Here is a 23707-nt window from a genome sequence, read left to right on the forward strand (position 1 = left end):
TTCACTGCCAGCTGCTTCCTAGAAATCATTACACCTCTGATAGGAAGTATATGAAAATGTGCAGAAATTAACTGGAACCAAGCAAAAATAAACAGCAAAAGTCCAGTGAGAGAATTGCAGACCAGACTTTTGGACCAGTCATTGACTCAAACACAGCCATGAAGAACTGGGCTCTTACTCTTCACTCTCATAGCTTGGTAAGATCCTCTTCCGTTAGTGGCTCCTGGGGTCCACCTGGTGCAGGCACTCTGTTGTCCTGCCAGAGCAAGATTATATGTAATGGTGGGAAGTATGGGAAAAGACAGAGCTGTGACACCCACATCAAAAAACTGGCCATAGCTAGAACACACCAGAGAGCTGCTTCTGTGTCCTAGAGACCATTTGCTTCTGCTCGAACAAGACCATAACAGGTTCTGTGAAAGCCTGGTACACAACCTCTCTTGTGAAGCTGCTGAGGTAGTCCGTAGTCCATTTCTGCATAAAGTTTCACTTAGAATGAGGAGTTAAATGTGCACCTTGTTTCTTTTCCTCTGCTAACAGAAGCAGCCCGCCTCTGATGGGCAGTTGAGTGCTAGCCAGCTTTGTCACAGGTAGTGCAATACAAATATGCAAAATGACTGCTTTTCAGGAAGCAAAGCATGTCATATAAATGTCTCATAGAGAAGCACAGACAGCTTCCAGCATATTATTTTCATGAACCATTATTTTTATGCTATATATGCCTATTATGTGTACACCATCTATACCTTACAATATGCCATATAAGGATAAGATATACTGTAGAGATATAATGTTATGTACATATATAACATTTCACTTTTAAGGAAAGCTTTTACCTACTCCAACTGCAGTTAGTCCAACTGCAGAACAACAGTAAAATTATACTTTACCTAATAGTGCAAAAACCTCTTACACTTGCTCGTTTGTTATCTGTTTCTACCCTGCTGCTTTGTATATATGTATATACATTTATACGTACGTACGTATGTGTGTATGTATAAGCAAACATATATCTTGCATAGGTTATCCCATTTCAATATTGCGATGTAATTTATGTCTGGTTCTATTCTTACAGGAAATGTGTGTTAATCCTTTCAGTGGTTATAAAATACCAGCTCTCACAGCAATTTCCAGCATTCATCAATTATTTCTGATCTCTTCAAACAGATTGTTCATAGAACAGTATAGCCAAAGTCTTATATCTATGGACTTATCATTTGACATTCTCTACTTTCTGGTGGCAGACTAGCCTTATAAGATAGTAAAATATTTCTCGGAGTAGCAGTTGTAAGTGCTGAGAAGGAATCAGGAGAACAATAACTTTGCTTTTCTCTTTGAGTCTTTTAGTGAAGAAACCATAATTTTCAGTTCTTCCGAAGCCTCAGTTCTGCTGTCAGTCATGCAAGTTCGTCCTGTATGTGATAAATTCAGCTAACATCATAACACATACAGACCTGGTAGATACTGGAACCACTGGAAAGAAAAATTTGACTTATAAAGTTATGTCTATCCTTTAGAAGAAAGATGGCACCTTGTCCAATGGTATAAAGTTTCATAAACTAGAGAAAGTAAATTCCTGATATTCTGAAGTGAGTTGGAATTTCATTCTCACCATCTCCTCTGGAGATGACTGTTTCTAAAACTTTATATAAAGTAATGAGGACTTGATACAAGGCACACTAAAATCTGTGGGTATCTTTTTATTTACCTATTTAGATCAGACCTATGGATTAAGACTGCAGGCATTAAAAAAAAAAAACTTGGAAACTAATTACACAAACTGACAACCTGATATTGGATCAGATTTTATTTTAAAGAGCTGGAATAATTTAATTGCATCTGCACACCTCTGCCAATTTTTATGGATTTATGACTATATTTTTGCCATTGTTCCTGTCACCAGCTGTAAGACCCACACTGGCAGAAGAAAATGACTAATAAATTGAATTCCCCAGGCAAAGAATAAACCTAATGACATGATATACTGTTATCTAAAGCAAAATGTTCCTGCACATAGTTTTTTGATATCAGTGGCAATATTCTCATTACTTTCACCGGTATGTGGATCTCACTAAAAGAAATTAAGCAGAAAGTGAGAGAAAAAAAATATCATTAATATTTCAGGTTATTTAATTTACCGAGATCTTAGTTATTATTTCTACCAGCAGGATAATAGATAAGAAAATTTTATCCGCAAAAAAAAACCCACCAAAAATGCCAAAAAGATCAAGCCCTGAAATGCCACCATCTGCCTTCATTAAGCATTTCTTTTTCTTCAGTGATGCCAATAAGAACTTTTGGAATGAACATTTCTGTCGATACTGACACACTATATTAACACAGTTGGGACATTCTTGCTGAAGACTTCTTATTCGAAAGAAGCAGCATAACTCTCATATCTTCTTTCACATTTCTGTGTAAAGTTTTAATAAGACACTTCCTTGAAATCATCAGTTCCACATTACTTAGAAAAACAGGCTGCTAGTGCACCAGTATTAGCTTTTACTGAGTTTCAAGATGTGGCTGCAAATACCAATGCCATTAGCAACAAAACTCAGAAAGCCACACTGCAACTGTGGAATATCTATTTATACTCTGTCAAACATTTCAAATAACTGTCTTGTCACCTTTAAGGTTTGCATTGTCACCATAATTCTAAAAAAGGAAATGATGGATAAGTTTTACTATTTTTTTAATTAAATTTGAAAACAGATCTCTGACTCCATACATGAAAAAAAAAATTATTTTAAACTATAGATAATATATCACCTCAGTAAAATGGTCAGATTATAATCTCCTCATAGTGAATCACTTTTTATGAGTTCTGCTTTTTAATCAATCACTTAAGCTTAGAGCTGACAACATGATTGATCAGGCCAGTCAGGAAAAAGCTTCAAACCATATCCCAGCATATCAGACTTAATATATGTGCACAGACATTCAGTCCCTTAAAACCAAACCAAACAAACAAAAAGCCATCATTCACCTGCCAAAAGTAATTTAGGTGTAAGACAAAAACCTCCTCTTCGTCAGGGACTAACATCCAGATTTTACATATTCAGTTTCTAGTTACAGTCAATTCTTTTGTAAGCACAGGACGGGGTGAAATGGCCCATCTTTCCACACTGCACAGTGATCAGTTGCAGTGCCTGCTTTATTCTGCGCCTTGTTCAGGTCTATGGGATTAGACGCACTGCTGGGGTAGAGTTAGTTTTCTTCATAGTAGCTAGTCTGGGGCTACGTTTTGGATTTGTACTGGAAACAGTGTTGATATTCAGGGACCTTTTCATTATTGCTCAGCACTGATTACACAGAGCCAAGGCCTTTTCTGCCCCTCACATGACCTCACCAGCAAATAGGTTGGGTGCGCGCAAGAGGTTGGGAGGGGACACAACTGGAACAGCTGACCCTAACTAACCAAAGGGATATCCCATACCATATGACATCATGCTCAACATATAAAGCTGGGGGAAGGAGGAGGAAAGGGTGGACATTTGGAGTGATGTTTTTTGTCTTCCCAAGTAAACATTACACAAGGGATTCCTGTTTTTCTGGAGATGCCTGAACACCTGCCTGCCCGTGGGAAGCAGTGAATTAATTTCTTGCTTTGCTTGTGTGCACGGCTTTTGCTTTGCCTATTAAACTGTCTTTATCTCAACCCACAAGTTTTCTCTTTTTTACTCTTCCAGTTCACTGCCCCATCCCACTGGGGGCAGGAGTGAGAGATCCGCTGTGTGGTGCTTAGTTGCCAGATGGGGTTAAACCATGACAGTCCCTTTTCATGCCCAAAGGGTTTGAGATAACAACAGGTTTGATTGGAATGCTTTAGATCAAATTTGTGGGCTGTTATTGCTATTCACCTATTAATTGGCAGGCTCCTCTGATTGTCCCGGGCTTGCTTGCCTAGCTGTTATATTAAAGTCTAGTGCTCACTAGTGGGTGCTGTTCACTTTTGCTGCTTGCTGTAGCACTGCACTGCTGATCACCTTACTGCTGTGCCTGGGAGCATTCTGATAACAGCAATGGCCCTACGCCTGGAATGGCAGGTGGCCAGGGCATGGCTGCTGTTCCTGCGCTGCTGTGCTGGAAAGGCTGGAGCTCGAGTCAAAGGGACTGTGTCCTGTGGGTAAGACCATGCAGGAGCAGGACACCTTGAGGTGTCTCTGTGGCTGTGGATAAGCCCATGCCAAAGCAGGTACATCTCAAAGTGTCTATGGTTGTGGTTATGTCCGTGCCAAAGAAGGTATACCACTGAAGAGATTGTGGCCCAAGAATAAATCCACAGTGGAGAAGTTACACCTCAAAGCATTTGTGGCTGTGAGGTCCATGCATGCACAGGTACACATTGAAGCACTGGTGGCTGTGCAAGAGGTCACGCTGGAGTACCTCAAAGCATGTGGCAACAGAAAAGCCCCCAGGAAAGCGGGTACACCCCTGGAGGGACTGCAGCCATGGGTAAGGCCATGTTGGAACAGGTTTATTTCTGAAGGATGTGTGGCTGTGCCTAAGGCCATGCTTGGACCAGGTATCTCTCTGAAGGCATTGTGGCCCATGAAGAAGGCCACACTGGAACAGATGTACTTCAAAGTGACTGTGGCTGTGGATAAGTCTATGGCACAGCAGCTATACCCTGAAGACTGTGGATACTTGGAACAGGTACACCCAGAAGAACTACAGTCCGTGGGTAAGTGCGAGTGGAATGGCAAGAGGAGGAGTTCATTGCAATGTTAAACCCTACAACCTAGCCCAATGGGACTGGGGTGGAGATTGTAATGGAAATACTTTTAAAATTGTTATGACCCATGATCTGAGTTGCATGTGACAGGAATTACTATATGAAACAGTGAAACAAAGAAACTGTAAGTGCAGGAGTGACCCAACCTGAGTTGTCTTCTACCCGCCATCCCACTGGAGGAGAATGAGCAAGCAGCTGTGTGGTGCTTAGTTACCAGCTGGGGTTAAACCACAACATAAGGCAAGAAGGCTAGAAATATATCAAGCTAAAATACGTATTACTTACAATGCTTGGATTTGTCTTCTAAAATAGCTTGTCCTATTGTTTGGATCCTGAACTGGGGTTTTGGTTTTTTGTTGGTTTTTTTTTTTTTTTTTTTAATCCACTTCAGCCTGAAAGTATTAACTGGACATGTTCTGTTTGGTTTTCTTTTGCGTTTGGGTTTTTTTTTTTTTTGACATTTTGGGGCCTGCTGTTACTAGTCTGGAACCATACTGTGCAAACAGATAACTCCATACCTCATATTTTCCTCTCAGCTGGGGCTTGGAGAACACTGTCCATCAAAGGTGACAACCTTATATGGTACTTCTAACACCCTGTGATTCACAGCTAGGATCAGACATCAAAATACCATTTTCTTGGACAAATGAAGCTCTTTGGATTTCTTTGCTTTGTCCTATTTGCTTTTTCAGACTTTTATGAGCCCCCAGTAACTGACATTTGTTCTAACTGTCATTTTTCTCTCATACAGTGGCAGAATGCCTGCAAGTGACAACCTTTACAGCCCCTGGGTGCTGTTCTGCTTTTTAACACTGAAAACTGTAGAGCACATCCTGATTCTGCTGTCCTCTTTGGCAGATGTTTTATTAATCAGTAGCTTTTTTATCACATTTCCTAACAATTATTTGGTTTCAGGTTGCTTTGGTTGGTTATTTTTCTATACTTGAATGGAATAGATCCATGCTAACTCAAAATGGGTTTTGTCAGTGCTACTCTGGCTTTTGTATACCATGCCTGCTAGAAGACATTCTACATACATGATTCTACACACGCACTTGCCTTGCATCCTCATCTAACAAAAACTGTTTCAAAGAAGCATTTTTAATAATTTAACACAGGTAAACAGTATTTTCTACTTCTTTAAACATCATTTGTTTACCTTGTTCCACAGTTGCAATATAAATGTATTGTTTTTTTTTCATTCATAATACCATTTGCTTATCTGTACATTAGCAAGCTTCAGACTTTCTTCAGAGATAGAGCTCATCTGAAGCCTGTAATAGTGTCAATGGATATTAGGGTTTCCATACTCTGTATTCCATGTTTCTGCAATATTTCAGGAATTATCACTCAAACGACTTCTATTAAATTTTAGTATATTACTTTAAGCTTTTCTTTTACACCTGATGAAGAAGCCTCCAAAAATCAGGGATAAGTTAGTCTGCCAATGCTGGAAGCTTAAGCTGTTTTTTTCTTTCAGCTCTCCTCCAAGTGCACAAGTTTCTACTTCACATTTGAGAACAGAAAATGATTTCATTTAGTCAGATTGGTTCATATAGACCTGTAGATTTGCAATTTGCTTCACTGCATGTTTCCTCTTAATTGCCTAAGAAATCCATGTGCAACAACCCAGTCTCTCCAGACTATATTCAATCCTAAATCAGGCACCTGGAACCAAAAGTAACGTCTATTTCATCAAGCACATGGATACAAGGTCCACTGTGAAAACAGGTCATTTAGAGCCTCTACCAGGTAGTAATACCTACCCTTTGTAAATATGCAAGTGTCTTAGTCCCACTTGGGACTTTTGTCCCACACTTGGCCTCACTTCTCACTATCCCAGCTTTGTGCATTGTTAAGCTGCTGCCTGGCTTGAGCTGGGGCCATGTGCAAACTCAGCCACCACCACAGCTTAGCTGCCATGGCCAGCGCCACCTGGTTCTCCTTGTTGGTCATGTCCTGCCCCTGTGGCCACCCTTGCCCTTTCCCCCTCCCCTGTGCTGTGCATCCCCCTCCCACTGCTCCACAACAGCTCGGGTTTAAGCTCCACAACTCCCACCTACAGGCAGCTCGGGTTTAAGGGTACTTCTGTGATTTGTCAAAACAAGACACTCATTATTTAATCCTTTCAGTTTCTTGAGCTTTTTGTTAAGTCTTGCATCCTACAATTTGTAAAGATATTTTGTTTGCCTAGTAGCATGCTTAGGTGGGGAAGGAGAATTAGGCATCGCTTTTCTTAACTTGCTTCCAACTTAATTTTTTTTCTCGTGGTGTACATACAGAGGTCACTATTTGTTCATTCCTTTTGAATAGATGACTTCAACTGGACCGGATTCAAATGCATATTTGTCTGTCCGTAGTTAGGATGCCCTTTCCCAAGCTGCCCAGAGGTTCTGGTTATAAGCACTGCTTACTGTTCTTTTCCCAGCATCAGGACTTCATCTTTGTGAATGTTTTATTACTATTACTGTCCAATTGTGCTGACTGTTTTTTTTTACCCTACAGAATCTCTCAAGGAACAAGCAAGACACAATGGTACCTTGATGGGAAAGTTGCCCACCAAATGGAGTGCTACCTGATCGGAAACTTGGTTCTGTCTTCTGGGGGTGCTTGTAAAACTGCTGACACATCCAATACAGAAAAACAGTTGTCATTGATATTCTCCTCCAACATTGCACCCTTAACAGAAAGTGAGAAATATACTATCATTCTTTTCATTTTCTTATTTTCTATTCATAAATAGAGATTCTTTGCTTATACAATGCTGTAGACAATAATATGTCTGAAGTTTTTCAAAACCTAGTACAATAAGCTTATCCACTTCCTCCTTTGGGCTTTGTTCTAGACAAGAATTTCGGGATGAGGAGGTTTCTCCAGCTCTTTACTATTCTGGGTGGGCTGGCACAGTCAGTCAGCAGCTCCCTCCTTCATTTTCCATTTTTGCTCTGACTAGTGATAGAAGTCAGCTTCTAGACAAAGCACAGAACCCCCAGGATTTCTAAACTCTAGATTCACAGCTACCTTACTCAGCAGGAACTGACTTCAAATGATTACATGAAACACACACTTTGCAACCAGCCACTGTCAAATATAAGGCTCCAGGTCTGTGTATTGACTGAAGCAATATTTAAACCGCATTCTGCTGTCTTCTGCACTTTAAGAAAGTTTCAGTTCTGCATGCATATTTGGTATTTTATTCTTTGTGCTATAAGGTAATCAGTGGTGGCTCTATTTTAAGTGTGTGCAAGAAATTTGCTATTCTCTGTCCCATTCCAGCTTGCTGAGGATAGCAACAATGTTACACTCAGACTGTCAGTTTGAAGCTCAGGCTCAGAGAATTCAAGTTCATACTCCCTGACTGATCTCATTGCTCATATATTTTGCTCAGACTTGGCTTGAATCTGGAATTGGAAACCAAGGAAAGATCTTACTTCTGCAGTTTAGATTGGATGAGCTTAAGCCAAATGAAATTGCAAGCAGCCCACATTCTGGCACAGTTTAATTAAGAAACTCAAGATGCAAAGATCCAACCCAAACTATATCTGAGAAACTCTGGTCTTTTAGGCATAATTCCCAGTAACAGACTGTGCAGCCCAGAGTACAGGAACATGTGGATTTAAAGACCTTTCCTGAGTTCCTACTGTTCTTAGCAGAAAAGACTGTTTTCATTGGTGCAAAATGTCATAAGTTAGAATGATGTCACAAAATTACTGTACTGAATATGTCATTAGTTCAAGGTCAGACAAGCACAAAGGAAGCTGACTGTAAAATATGGACAATACAATCCAGGTCAATTGACCAATCTTACTAATAAATCTTACTGCATATAAGTTTGGGGTTTTTTTGTGGTTTGGTTTTTTTTTTAATTATTTTATCCACTATTTTATTCCATGACATTTAAAATTTGTTCAGCCTGTCCCAGTATGATGATACCATAACCATATGTATGTGTGCATGTGTGTATAGATATCTGTGTGTCTGTGTGTGTGTGTATATATATGTGTATATATATATATGTGTCTGTGTGTGTGAAAATCACACCAAGAAAGTTCAAGTGCTAAATTGGACTTACCACTTTGATAGGAATCTAGGCTTGAAAACTGTTGGGTTTTTTTTCCCTAGCTTGCTGAAAAAGCTTTCAACTCCAAATGCTTGGAAACACTGATTTATGTGCTTTTATACTGCCCTATCTCTCTACCCAGAGAATTCTGTAAGATGGGAGCAGCAAGATTCATCAAGAGATGACCCAGCACGAGCTCCTTCCTAAAGGCAGGATTAGTAATGTTTTTCTCATTTTTCATAGACTGTCACCTAATCTGCACTTGCAATGCTGGCTAAACAAACTTCCTTAACCAGTCATTTATAATCCTCTCCCTGATGTTAGAAATTTTCTTCCCTAGTATCTAACGTGAATCTTTCAGAGTGCAGGGCCAGGACTTACCACACAGACATGGACACCAGAGTATTCCTTCCTTGTCATTAAAGCTTTTTATTCACAAAATCTTCTAGATGACCTTAAATAACTCTCAGTGTTTCCTCAGGTTTTCTAGAATGCTCTCATCACTCTCTCTTCCAGTTGCTCTTCTACTGGTATATGCTTTTTGAAGTGCAACTCAATTAAATACAGGTATAGAAGTTAATGAAAAACTAAACAATCTTTAATCCTCTATCAACAGTGGTAAGGTGGCATTCTTCTATCACACAGTTTATGGTTATGTAGCTACACAATTTTTATTTTTACATCAGGACTGAAGTGTCCCACTTACAGATACATAAATATGGGATTTCTAGAAAGGCTCTGAATTATACAGAATGTTAATGTTAGATCAAATAAGAATATCAGAATCACATTATCTGACCAAACAAACATATACTGGAATTAAGACTACAGGAAAATTTTATTAGCTTATTTAATTGTGCTGGTTCTAATAAATACACACAACTCTAATTTTGTGTTTACCTGTTTTCTTTCTACTAATACCTAAATATGTAACATATGCAATAATGATTCGTCAGGCCAGTCATTAGACTGTAGCTACTTACTGTAGCAAAGTGGGAACCTCATCTACTTAATTAGAAACCTCTATGAATATTGAATTTATCCAAAAAATAGAAAAAAAAAATTATGTATATTCTGGAAATGATTTATCTGTAGTCTTTATGAGCCAACTACTCAATTCCTGAATTTTCACAATAGAAAAATGCTGATATTCATAACTTTGTCTCTTCTGGAAATCCTTTCTCCTGCTCATTCGATACCAAATGCTGAAACAGATATATTCAGTACAATCCACTCTGAGAATATACTAAAATAACCCTTATTTGTTTAAAGATATCAGAGATTAGTAGATATGTAAATTCTACCTTGTAAAACCCTTCCTGTCCTATAAAACACGGCTAGAAAGAATACCATGTGGAGTTGTCCTTAACGTTGTGAATGAAAATAGATGAGAGGCACAAAGCTGTTCCAATTGCAAAGAAAGGAGAAATGGTAGCGTAGTCTGCAACAATTAATCCATATAACAACTGATAAACCATGGGTAAGAGAGGAATTCAGAATCCAAGAAAATAATTGTGAAACTCATTGCAGCCCTTTCTTGCTTGTTACAAAGGCACAGCTTGCTGACTGTGGTGGGAAAGAAATGAGGATACTGTCCTCTTTTGTCTGTGGCTCTGAATCAGAACAACTAAAGTTCTCATACAGAGGAAGGTTGAATTTACTTTGGCTCCTTTTTCACGGTTCTCAGATGAGAAACAATGATGATCTTAGGTAGCCAGCAGTGTTCACTTAGTAGTTTCAATATTAGTTATTTGAAATATATTGAAAGTTAAAGTGACAAGATTACCTCCCACTTAAAAAAACACATTGATTCTTTTAAAATATGAGAAAAAGTAAAGATCAATTGAAAAAAATTACTTATGGAAAAAACATTCCATTAACACTGCCCTCATCATTATTTATAGAGAAAGTAAGTTGTTTCTGCTAAAGTGACAAATTACCCTTGAACAGCAAAAGGAAAAAAATAGTTTATAAGTTCAAGCAGTAAAGTTATTAAACAAGATCGGACTGTACTAAGAAACACACAACATATTAGAAAAGTCAATTTCTTAAATTAAACTGCAAATCAGCAAGTGGAGAAAGGACTGACCTTGGATCGGGGTGGTGCTCGGATGAACCATTTACAGTCTACTGCTTCAGTTTCAGAAGCTTTTCCTTCTTTGACAATTTGTACAGATTCCACAATTCCTTCAGGTCCTCCCATCTCAAACTCACAAACTAAATAACAAAATACCAGAAAAAATGAAGCCTAAACAGCAAACAAAAATATTTTCTACAGAAGAGTGCAAAGGCTTCCAAGTTTAAAAAAAGAACACAAAACAACATACCAACCTGGCAATGGTTTCAAAACACCAAGGTCCTTAAAATCTGGATCTTAAAAATTGAGAAAGAGAAAATTAATTTTGTTCAATATCTTGGCTATAATGTCTATGTGGTAAAATTTGACAATGCACTTCATAATATAATTATGCTTATATTTCTCAGAAATAAGAAATGTTTCAAAACTATGGCAACACATTAATTAGTAATGCAGAAATTAATGATACTATTAGACCAAGACTGTTGTGGGTGTTTTTTTTTCTGTTATGAAATGCTGCATTTGCCTCTCTCTGTCTCTGAAGAGTTCAAAAACTGGAGTTGTAAGATCACTTTTTAAAACTGTTGTTCTATAACCAGGCTGCTTTTGTTTTTCCCAGTTATCTTTTTCAGTTGCACAATATAAATCATGAGTAAATACTCATGAACTTAAGGGACTGCAAATATGACTGAGGAGGTAATTAGCATTAATTGTCAAGCAGTTTTATGGATCAATAGATAGATATGTTAACCAACAACACTACATGTACTGAAATACTTGAGTTAATGTCCTCAGATGTTGATATCTAGTGCTGAAAGCAATATACCAAAAGGAAACCTACTTTGACTATTGGTTCAAATTACCATCCAAATCATTAGATTTATTCATTTTGCTAAATTTGCAAGGATCACTCTGATTTAGTAAAAACACTCCAACATTAGCAAAGTACAGAGGAGGAAAGAAGAAAAAGGTATTGACAAGATTTCTCCCATATGAAGTTTTCCTATAAAGGAGTGCAAGCAGCAAGAATCCAGGCTGAAATGTAATCTAGACCATGAAATTTGACCCATGAAACAATTCTGAAAGGAAGTTCTTATTTGTTAACAATTCAGTAACATTGGTAACAATGAACACTAAAGTGTTCAATCTGTTAGAATGCTAGAAATATGGTAGATCTTGCTCAGAATTAAAAGAAAAAGTCTTTGTGCAACCTTTCGACATCTCAAGAGTGTTAGTGAAATAGAATCTATGACACCTTAGGTGATACACTTCATTAAACATTGATAGTATACCAAAATTCTTATAATGGAACAGGAATGTGTAAATAAAGCGTTATCGGAGATGATGAAAATTAAACCATGTTTAAGCATATTTAACCAGCAAATGCTTGTTGGTGGTGGTTTGTTCGGTTTTTTGAATAGTCTACCATTAAACAGGTTATACTTCAGCAGCTCTTTGGTATGTAATTCAATCAAGTTGTTATTATTAGTCTGGCTGAGTCAGAACCCTTTTAATGATATCTAAAGAGTGACTGGCTATATCTTCCAACAGACAGATAGTCTTAATGAAAATCATGCTCCCATTAGGAAAACCTCCCAAGACAGATTTTTTTTTCCCTTAAAAATAAGATTAATCACCTGTAATGAAAAAGAAAAATGGGAGGCAATAGGCCTTGAGGGGAATGCAATACACAGAATTTTTTTTTATGGGATCACCTTAATGGAGGAAACATGTAAAAAGAAACACATGAATTTTCATAAGAAATGTGAAAATGTGTAAATGTTATATAAATTGAAGATCTTGCATCCAAGAGAATATCTGTGGCTCTTTCTGAAGCATTGGATGTCTTTTTTCAAAAACCAAACAAAGCCAACAAAATAAAGGTTATCCAGAAATCTCCTTTGGTGATATATTGCAACTGATTCCACAAATAATGGATTCCTGCAATGTTTAGTTACTGTAATCTTTTCTGTAAATCCTCTGTGAAGCACAGAACTACATTTGAAACTTTTTATAAGGTGTAAAATCAGTGCCAGGTTATTTAGATTTACTGGCAAACAAGCAGAATGAGAAACTTTAAAGTAAATAAAGAAGAAAATGGTGCTAATCTATAATTTCCTTTATCAGTAAAAAAAAATACTGTGGATGACCAGACAGAGGGGTGAACTGGAAACTAGTTGAACAACCAGGCACATGATGGTGGGAATCAGCAGCATAAAGTCTAGTTGGAGGCCAGCAAGCAGTAGTGTACCCAAGGGGTCAGTACTTGGTCCAATCCTGTTTAACGTCTTCATTAATGATCTAGGTGATGAGGCAGAGTGTACCCTCAGCAAGTTCACTGATAACAAAACTGGGAGGAGTCCAGGGTCATGCTGCCATCCACAGGTTGGAGCAATGGACTGACAGGGACCTTATGAAGTTCGACAAGCAGAAGCACAAATACCTTCACCTGGGGAAGAGCAACCTCATATACCAGTATATGCTGGGTCCACTCAGATAGAAAGTAGCCTTGCAAAAAAGCTCTTGGGAATCCTGATAGACACCAAGTAGAACATGAGCCCATAATGGTGGCCTTAGGGCAAATAAGACCACAAATATCCTCGGCTGTATTAGGAGTGCTGCCAAAAGGCTGAGGGAGGTGCTCCTTCCCTCAGCACTGGTAGTGCTGTGTCCAGTTCTGAGCTCCCAGTACAAAAGCTACTGGAGACAGTCCAGCAAAGGATCATATAGCTGATTAAGGGACTGAAGCACCTCTCATATGACAAAAGGCTGAGAGAGCTGGGACTGTTCAGCCTGGAGAAGAAGGGTCAGAGGTGATCCCACTAAAGTGTGTAAATATCAGAATGGAGGGTGCAAAGAAGATGGACCCAGGCTCTTTTCAGTGGTATCCAGTGACAGAAAAAACCACAATGGGCACACATTGAAACACAGAAGGTTCTGTCTGAACATCAGGAAACACTCTCCACTGTGAGGGCTTCTGAGCACTGGCACAGGTTGCCCAGAGAGGTTGTGGAGTCTCCATCCTTGAAGATATTCAAAAGCTGTCTAGACATGGTCCTGGGCAAGGAGCTCTATAAGACCCTGCTTGAAAAGAGGGGTTTACAGGAGGTACTCCAGGGGTGCCTTCTAACTCCAGCCATTTTGTGATCCTGTGATTCTATAATAAACACTGGAATGGGCTAATACTGAAAAAAACCTAGCCAAAAAATCTAAGATATTAGCAGAGCTTAGACAAATCATAGAATCATAGAATGCCTAGGGTTGGAAAGGATCCTAAGAGCATCTACTTCCAGCCCCTCTGCCATGAGTAGGGACACCTTCTACTAGACTAGGTTGCTCAAGGCCCTGCCCAACCTGGCCCTGAACACTTCCAGGGATGGCGAATCCAAAAAGGAATATTGAGCTGGTGTGTTCCATAGCATAGCTTGGCTAGAATATACTTAACTGCAACAATTATACACACAATTACTGAAGTACAGTACATACAGTAAAGAATACAAGCAATTACTGTATGGTCAGAAGTCAAGATGCAGGAAATGTGCGCCACAGAATCCTGGTGCAGGTACAAAACATGACTGTGATTAACTTTTGCAGTATTTTTCTTTCTTTTCTTCTACAAATGAGAAATGAAGGAATTATTTGATCAAACTATACATTACAAAGGGTTGATGTCTGAAATATAAAAGGGCTTTCTGCTGTTCGTGAATACAAAAAAAAATCTCTTTTTAATAGTTATATACACAAAATAGACACAATATGTAGAAAACATTTCCTAATGATAAACATGGAAAATATTTTTACTCATTCAAGAGACAGATGTAGCTATGTCTTTTCATTTTCTTGTTTCTGACTGACTAGAAACAGGCATTCAACTTCTACCTATCAATATTTAACAGATTTTTAACAAATGCATATGGGTCTTTTAGAGACCTGATTTTACATGTAAATGCTCATGGAAAAGTAAAGAGAATTGCAGTATTCAGCAAGCCACCAGCTATTTATTTTCAAGTTTTTGAAATCAAGTTCTTTTACAATGATTTCTAGGAGCTTAAACCAGTTTTGCCATCTTGAGGAATGAAATATAATTCTCTGCAAAAGCAGATCTTGCCAAACTCAATACAGAACAGCCAGATTATTCTACAGTATTTTATGTGGTTGCTTCCTAGTATTTGATGATACAGCAAAAATACTGGAAGATGATGACCAAAAGAATTTAAAAGCTTAAAAATCTGCTCAAAGAATCACTAAAACAATTTTAAAATAGAAAAACATGTCTATAAGTAAACATTTTCTGTGAGCTGGACAAAGGGGGCTTAGCTTTTCTGCTGGACAGAATAATGGAAATGTATTTAGTAGAAATAATACTAAGTGAAATAAATGTGCAAAAATATACAAATTGTCTTGTTAGTTGAAAATGAAATTTGTCCTGATAAATGTTTTCAGCTCTGAAAGTCTTTCTGAAACTTCCACTGCTGGGATTTTGGTACACATATCAGATAATCCAAACACTGTTTGAGACCTATGCTCTTAAGAGTTCTTTATAACATGGCTCCCAGCCAAACAAAATTTAAAATGGAGAAAGACCCTGTTCTAGACAGTTTACAGAGTAGACAAGAGAGGCAAGCAGGCTAAAATGTCAAAGCCTGCCTTTGTATGAATGAAAAGAGAAAGCTAGGTGCAACCTCTTCAATCACATGTCTGTTACAATAGAGTTCACTCAGGCGCTTTTTGTCTGCTCAGTTCAAGTTGTCTTAGCAAGAAGTTATGCAAAGACATGGATTTCCACTTTCTGGTGATACCGCCTTTTCATTTCCAAATATATGTTGAAGAACAAGAATTAACTTCTGGTATACAAATGTCTAGCTACTGCTCACAGTTGCAGTGTATCTCATATTAATGAGGTCACTATAGCAGTGCAGTCTGTAAACCAATCTAATATATTAATTATACTATAAAGATACTTTGTGAGTTTAACTGAGATAAGTAAATGTGACAAAAGAAAAACTAAAACAAAACAAAATGATTTGGAAGTCAAACTTCTGCATGGCAGTTTGTGTTATTTCAATAAGAGGAATCTGGTTAAAATAAGTATAGCAGGTTGGCTGTCTTTTTCTAAATACGATTATAGTTCATATAATCATATGCAGCATTGCATAGGATTGCAATGCTGCAGAATCCATTTATAAAAGCTATTCTTAAGACAAGTAGTAGCTTTAGTGTACTTTGTTGTGTGTCAGATCAGCAAAGGCAAGACAAAATCTCGTTATGGAGCTACTTCCTCAAAAACATTTCTCAAAATTCTCCAGAGTACAAAACTTTTTGGCTTATTTGTCTTCTTATGACTTCTTGCTCATCTAATAGCAGGTAGAACTTCAAGGTGAAATAGCAAAAGTCATATTCGCATTTGCTTTTGCACTTACCACCTTTGAGTTCTTTCATGTGAAACTGTAATTGTTGCAGTTCTTGTGGGAAAGGAGAGTAAGAATGGGTGGGCAAGTGTCATGCTCCAGCTTGATGATATGTGTGGAATTATTTGGTGGATCATTTCTATTCTGTAATATATTTCTAGTGGCTGAGTGCTCCAATTAGACATCATATTATCCTTATGCAGAACCCTGTGTGGGGAAACACAGGGAAAAATGATCTTATGACAAATATTTCAGGGACTGCATATACCTTTATCTACTAGATGCCCGAGACTGTATGAAACAAGACTGAATGAGCAATGCAGCCTTGCTGCAACAGTGCAGCTGACAACGCCAGGACTGACTATCAGTCAGTGCATCTCCCCAAGATAATATCCCAGTGGCTTTCTGTGATTGACTAATGGTCTCTGAACTTCACTAGGAAGACTGATGTACAACATAAAAGTGCTACAGAGCTTTTCCTGAATGATGTTAAACAAAAAGCATAGCTTAGTCATGCAATTTTAGCACAACACTAGTGAGGCTTGACATTTGTCTCATTGATTTGTTATAAACGACTACTAGACCAGCCCAAGAAATAGCACTTTAAGTTCATGGCAGAAGAATAGGGAAAAATGATCCAGAGGGCTTAGCCACAACTGGTTGCTAGAAATTATTTCTTCAGATTTTATCAATTTATACGTGGTAATTGCTAGCTGTCATTGAGTGCTAAATCTGCATATTCTTTTCAGAGTCCATCAGTCCATGGAGTGAATTTCTCAGGACAGAGGGAACTTGTGGGAATAACTTTGTGTTGTGGTTTAAGCCGAGCCAGTAACTCAGAACTAAGCACCTGTTAGCTCACTTCCTCTTCCCCGCCCCCTCACCCCCCCTCCCCTCCAGGCAGTATAGGGAATAGGATTGAAAGAATGTAAATCTCATGGTTTGCAATTAGAACAGTCCAGTAACTAAGGTATAATACAAAACTACTACTGCCACCAATAATAAGAATGATAAGGGAAATAACAAGTGGAGAGAATACAGAGCTAAAAAGGGAAAAGAAAAAAAACAATAAACACAAGTGATGCAAAATGCAACTGCTCATCACCTGAGCAGCGATCTGGGCCTTCTGGGTAACTCCCTTAAGTTTATATACTGGGCATGGAATACCCCTGAGGCTAGTTTGGATCAGCTGTCCTGTCTCTGTTCCCCTCTTGGCTTCTTGTGCCCCTCCTCACTGCAGAGCATGAGAGGCTACAAAGTCCTTGATCAGGCTAAACATTACTTAGCAACAACTAAAAAATATTGGTGTGTTATCAGCATTGTTCTCAGGCTAAAGCTGAAACACAGCACTGCTACTAGGAAGGAAAATAATTGTTACAGCTGAACCCTGGACACTTGGTGATATAAATTTGTTGTTTTATTTTAGCAAAAATGTTTTCTCCTACTTTTACCTCAGAACATTCAATAGAATAAATAAATTCATTGCAATGTTTCCAATACTTTTTCAGCTATTATAGTTAATAGAATATATTACTTGTGCTACTTCAAACAGTACTGAATAACCTGTAGTTGACCACACATTAAGACACATTTCCACTACAAACAGAAATATCAGCACAGTGTTTACACCTACTAACATTTTTCTGCTGTAGCTGGCCACGCCAGCTAAGGCATGTATGCTATAGGAGTCTTTTCAAAGAAAATTGTATCTCACATGATAAACACAAATACCTCCTCTAGCTTCCATGTGTGAATAGTTTACTGTCCACCAAGAGATTCCTTGCACTGTCTCCAGTATTTTTCTATTACAGCCTAGCAAAGCATGAGGTGGGCTTTCGCTAAAATGAATAACTGTGTCAAGAGAGTACTGGAAGGAAGCTGAGTTGTGTTTGTAAAAACTACAGATTGCTTAATCATCTGACCATGTAAGATGCCAAAAAGAGATGAACCAGACACAATACTCCAGAAAATATGATCTTAAAATGGAAACAAGGGAAAGAGTCATAGACAAAAAGCTATTCATTACCTTACTGTACAACTGCTAGATTTTTGAAAGTTATTGGCTAAATTATGTTGTACTGCTCTCCTATAAAAGTATGATTCCAAAATCTTTGTATGATTCCAAAAGCCAGTGTCACAGGATGTTTTTAAAATATATTCAATATGCAGAGCATAAATCTTACGATGTTTGGGATCAAGGGGAGAATTCTAAGTTTTCATCCCCACTGGATCCTGAATGCTGTCTTCCTTTAGGAAGAATAAAAAAAAAAAAAATAAAACCAACCAAAACTAGAACATATTAAAGGAAGAGTGAAATCCATTCATTAAGCAAAACTGTCAACACTAATTGTAATTTTATGTGCCCACCACAGATATTTTCAGTGATCGAAAGGAGGAACTCTAAAAGCCACATAGTCAATGAATTGCTGGGGAAGGCATATCAACACCCTGTGCTAGAAACAACTGCATTCATAGTAGCATAGCTATCAGTGACATCAGAGCTTTCCTTTTTGTTCTGCTACTTTTATATTTTATGCCTAGAAATTGTGCTTTCAGGGAGCTATACAGAATACTGTGGAGTTTTCTTGGCGATAATCTTGCACCTTCTTTTCTTCAACTTTGTAACAGCATAGGGTACCAGCTTTTTTTGAGGAACTGTTTCAGGAGGAAGATAACTCTGTGTCTTAAGCTGCGAATTCCTGTTTAATTTACCCACAAACTTATTTTATTTTTTTTTTAATACAAGTTAACATTCACATATTAAAAGGAAATAACAACTATACAGAAAGGGACCAATAATCCCTCCACTCTTTCCAGTATTATGAAATTGAACCTCTCCTGAGATTATGTGAGTAAAATACTTTCATAAATTCTTGCTTAAGAAAGGCTTTACAGTTAGGTTTTTGGCCTTGCATTTCATCTGTTTCCTGTTGGTTACAGCTTCATGAGAGTGACATTCCCTTCTGTTCAAACAGATCATTCTTCTTCAATTTCATGCAATTTAAAGTGCCAGAGAACACCCCGGACTATGATTACTTGCTAACAGTGACCTAACATAATCTGTTAGAAAAAAACAACAGGTCAACTGGAACTTTAACTATTTTGATGAGGAAACCCCTACTGTATGCTTTACTATGCATTTAACCAAAACAAAAACAATTCCTACCAACCCTAGCCCAAAATAGTTTCCACTTAGTGAGTAAAGATTCATCAGTAACAGGAAGATGTTTTGTCATATGCCCACGTGAAAAAAAACAAGATGATAAATTCTGAATCAAAAGGTATTGTCTTCAACCTTTTAGACTTTTTCTTTAAACAAGATCCTTCTAACAGATTCTCAGTGCTCTTTGAGTATCATTTATGCCACATGTTCTGTGTTCACTAAATAATTATCAAACTGGCTTGTCATGAACGTAAGCAAACAAATGGGTCTGGAATAATTAGAGATCTGTAGAGTTTGCATAGTTATATTTGTGTCTATAAAATCTCAGTTACTGCTAACTTTTCCTCAACCCAGAATCTAGTGAGCCAACTATCTCTAAACAGTGATTGTATCCAGTATAGGTTAGTGATTTTTTAATTCTATTATTCTAATTTGTAAATTTATGTTAAAAAATTGTAGTTTCCATGGAATTAAACACATTTTCAGTTTTCCCTCTCTATTCAAAAGCTACCAGTCTGAATCAACGATCTGATTTCTACTGGATTTACTTACATTCTTAATATTGATTCTAACAGAAGCAGATTTAGGCCCACAATCTAAACTGAATTCAGCAATTGGTTTATTGAGTGCTATACTGATTGACTGGCTCAGCCTCATATAGACAATGAAAATCGGCCTTCTGCATCACAATCACCATGAAAAAGACACTGTGATTCACTGAATCACACTCTGAAAAAGCAGTGTTCCTAAGTCCTTATGTCTACTTCATACAATATCCAATACTGCCATTAACTGGCTGAAGAGACTGGGAAAAGAACAGCAGAGTGGGTACTGATTAGAGATTGGCCAGTTCTTCTGATGTGGCAATATTCAGAAGAAATGAGTTATCAGGCAGTTTTCACTTTCAGCAGCAGGAGGACAAACATGACGGTCAGTCACAGCACTCAGGATTGTTAAGTACGGGTCAGCTGCTTATTCAACAAGAACAAAATAATTAAATTTCATTTGACCAGATCAAGTTTTTGTCTGCCAAACAGCAGGATTTTTCTTAGCTTTATTTGAAAGAGTCATTTAAAGCTCTAGCAATAAAATAAATAAATAAATAGATAAATAGACCCTTTAATTTCAAAGTGCTATAAAATCATTATCTATATGTGTATACAAAATGTTCTGGAATACAAACAACTATATTAATACTACAAATGATTCCTCAGGGGAGAGGACATGCAAATACAGAGATTCAAATTACCCAAATCTGATTTTTAAACTACTAAGACAGCATGCATTTTATTTAAAAACCCACAACCTATAAACTTATTTTATATAATTTCAGTATGGACTTCATAGTTGGCAGCAGTTAGTAACCACCTGCCTAATCCACATAATGAAATTAGCATTAAAGAAAACAGTATTTTTAAACATGTTTTTCTACATTCTGTTAATATTAAATTTCACACCAAGTTGAGAAATAAGATACAGGAATAAAAATAAAGCAAAAAAATCAAGAGAAAACAAGAAGTGGTATCATACAATCTTTTATTAACCCACATACTGCAACCAGCAGATTTGATAACATTGTCTCTTGAGCTTCAACTATCAGATAACATCTGGCAAATGATGTTTGTAAGTCCTGTTACACAACATCTTTTGCCTTCTCAGTGTCATCTAGGGGACTGATATGTGACTAGAATAACACGTTTCATGCTGCCTGCTTCTGTCATGCTATTACACATTTTTAATAATGGATGTGCTACAGACACCAGTTTACTTAAAACAATTATCAGAAAATATTTGGCAATTCTGTTCCCATCATCTTACTAATGACGCAAGCAATCTTTCTTAACACAAACTGCTGGGTATTAGATATAGTCTTTTGACATCAAAGTATCCAAATAAACTTTCCGCATCTCTAGCGTGGAATGATCTCTGAAGCAGTATTTTTTTAAATGTTGATCAAAAGCACTTGCTTAATTATTTTGCAATGAATTAATTCTCTTTGATGACATTTAATTGCTTGGTAAATTACATCACCCTAAACTTCTAACAAAAAAAATAAATTCATCTATAGTCCATTTTAGATTGTGCACTACAGACCAAAACATTTTGTCTCACTGAAGTTAAATTCTCTTCTAGAAACCTATTTGAGGAAATACTTATGCCAGACAGTCATTCACCTAGGCAGTTGCAGACTATGCTATGATCAAGTAAACAATGCGCATTTGGCATAGCAGAGAAAAGTCTTCAGAACAAGATAATTTTAGGGCACTGGATCTCTCAATTTCAAAAGAAAGATATTTGTATACTTAAATATTTGTGGTATTTATTACATCATTATTTTTTAATAAGAAACAAAATATCTGTCTTGAAAATTGATAAAGGCAGAAATAATTGTGCTCACAGGAATGTGACCTGAATTGATTATGTATAACTAACATTTTTAATGAAGGATTTTCAATTAGACTGTATGTCCACATGATTGCAAACCATGATTAACTCAGATGGAATATATCATGGCAGACCAGAATACAAGCATAGACCCAACCTGCCTGCCTATGAATCGAGGTACATTGGTATTAATAGAAGTCTCAGTCTTAAACCAGAGAAGAATTTGTTCTTTTCAGATGAGGTTTGGTGTGGGTTGTTTTTTTTTTATTGTATGACGTCGTAGATAATGCTTTTATGCATCAGACTAAACTAGCTAAATGAACACTGTGCTGCAGTGAGAACTAGGAAGACAGGAAGGATTAAGGAATCCTGTAGTTTTCATTCAATAATTATGAATGAAAGTTTTGAAAGTAGCTTTAAATATTTACATATAACAATAACATAAAAAAATATCATTAGCATGCAATATCTAGCAACAATCAAGTTTTCTATTTTGGTTTTGGGGTTTTTTGCCTTTTTAGTTAAAGGGAAAAGAAACAGCAGACAACACAACTGTGAAAAAAATAACTGAAAGATAGCAAAGTGGCAGGTTCACAATGAAAATAAACTGGAATTTGAATCTTCCTAAATGCAGTTCTTTCGCTTAAATGATTGCTTATTTCAACAGATGTTTCACCATCTAAATGTCTTCATGCTTGGTTCTAAATGAATTAAGAAAGCGAATGAACAGAGAATATAGGTGCTTTAAATGTCTGCAGATTCCTGAATAAATGAGCAAACAGTAAATAAACTACTCATAAATAGTCATAGCTGTCAACAACATGCAGCACGGAAGACAGACCCCATTCTTTGAAAGATCTGCAGCTGAACTAGCTCAGGCTCAAGAGATCTGAGTTTCCTCATTATTGGAAAGGTGTGCAATAAAGGCAGCTACTCCTCAGTTTTGACATTTACTAAGTTCCTAAATCAGCAAATGAAGAGATGAGATTTTTTCAGAAAAAGCAAGATACTAAAGATCATCTTGGCTTTCCATAGGTATCTCTTGTTTGTGGAGATTTTTATGTGGGAGCTTAGCTTCCAGTTTTAGAGAAAAGAACACATAACAAAAACAAAAACAAAAACAAACAAACAAACAAAAAACCCAACTAACCACAGGCCTCTATTATTGTCCCTCTCAAAAAAGTTGTCCTTAAGTACAGATTCATTTTTATTTTAAAAAGATGATTTGGCAATTATGCACTATCACAAGTTTAAATGGTGGGAATGTAATAAAAAATCTATTGAAAACTTTATGTTCAAATTTAAAATCTGACTGGAACCAGTACTCAGTGAAGAAGTTTGCAGAACTAGTATCACTTCATTTTGCAGTTTGTGTACCTGATTAAAAATACTGAGTTGGACGAAAAAAACGTATCATAATGAATTCTGTTCTAAGCATGGTTTAAGAAATACATACATTTTTACATAGAGAAAATATTTTTTTCAGAAAATTCTGACATGATTTTTTAGGGACAAGGCTATCTAGAGGAAGAATAGCAGGAAGACAGACAAATTACTAATTATGATGTTCTAACCAGCAAAAACACAGCTTGCTATGTACTATGCGACAGAATATGAAAAGAAGTGAAAATTGAGGGTTAGTGAGCCTACTTAAGCCTATATTAGTGTGATACTGATCAAAACCACAAACACTGAATTGATATAAATATATTTACTACATAACTTCTGTAAAGGTAGAAAACTAGTTTTTGAATCATTAGAAGAGTTTAAGAAATAGTAGTTCAGCCATCCAAAATAAACAAGTATTTCATTTTGTCTTAGTTCAATAGATAAAAATGTAGAAAACAGTATTTAAATGTACTTTCCTTTAAGTAAGTAC

At 37.0% G+C, this 23707-nt stretch overlaps 1 protein-coding gene across 3 annotated transcripts in view; it reads right to left on the minus strand.

The window, feature by feature from the left end:
• The window catches only part of NETO1 (neuropilin and tolloid like 1), a 65966-nt gene that overhangs the window by 19974 nt on the left and 22285 nt on the right, over nucleotides 1-23707 (minus strand). For all 3 annotated transcript variants that reach the window (XR_009727101.1, XM_061364661.1, XM_061364662.1), the window contains exons 5-6: nucleotides 11127-11168; nucleotides 10885-11012 (exon numbers count right to left, since the gene is read on the minus strand). Coding sequence is in view for 2 of the 3 variants with exons in the window: in XM_061364661.1 (XP_061220645.1) it covers nucleotides 10885-11012; nucleotides 11127-11168 (170 nt within the window). In the remaining variant the exon portion in view is untranslated. The remainder of the gene's footprint in view (nucleotides 1-10884; nucleotides 11013-11126; nucleotides 11169-23707) is intronic.

This window comes from Neopsephotus bourkii, unplaced genomic scaffold (genome assembly GCF_033783945.1).
Source record: "Neopsephotus bourkii isolate Nb327-2 ecotype Australia unplaced genomic scaffold, CSIRO-AGI_Nbou_v1 NB_1248, whole genome shotgun sequence".
Lineage (NCBI taxonomy): Eukaryota > Metazoa > Chordata > Aves > Psittaciformes > Psittacidae > Neopsephotus > Neopsephotus bourkii.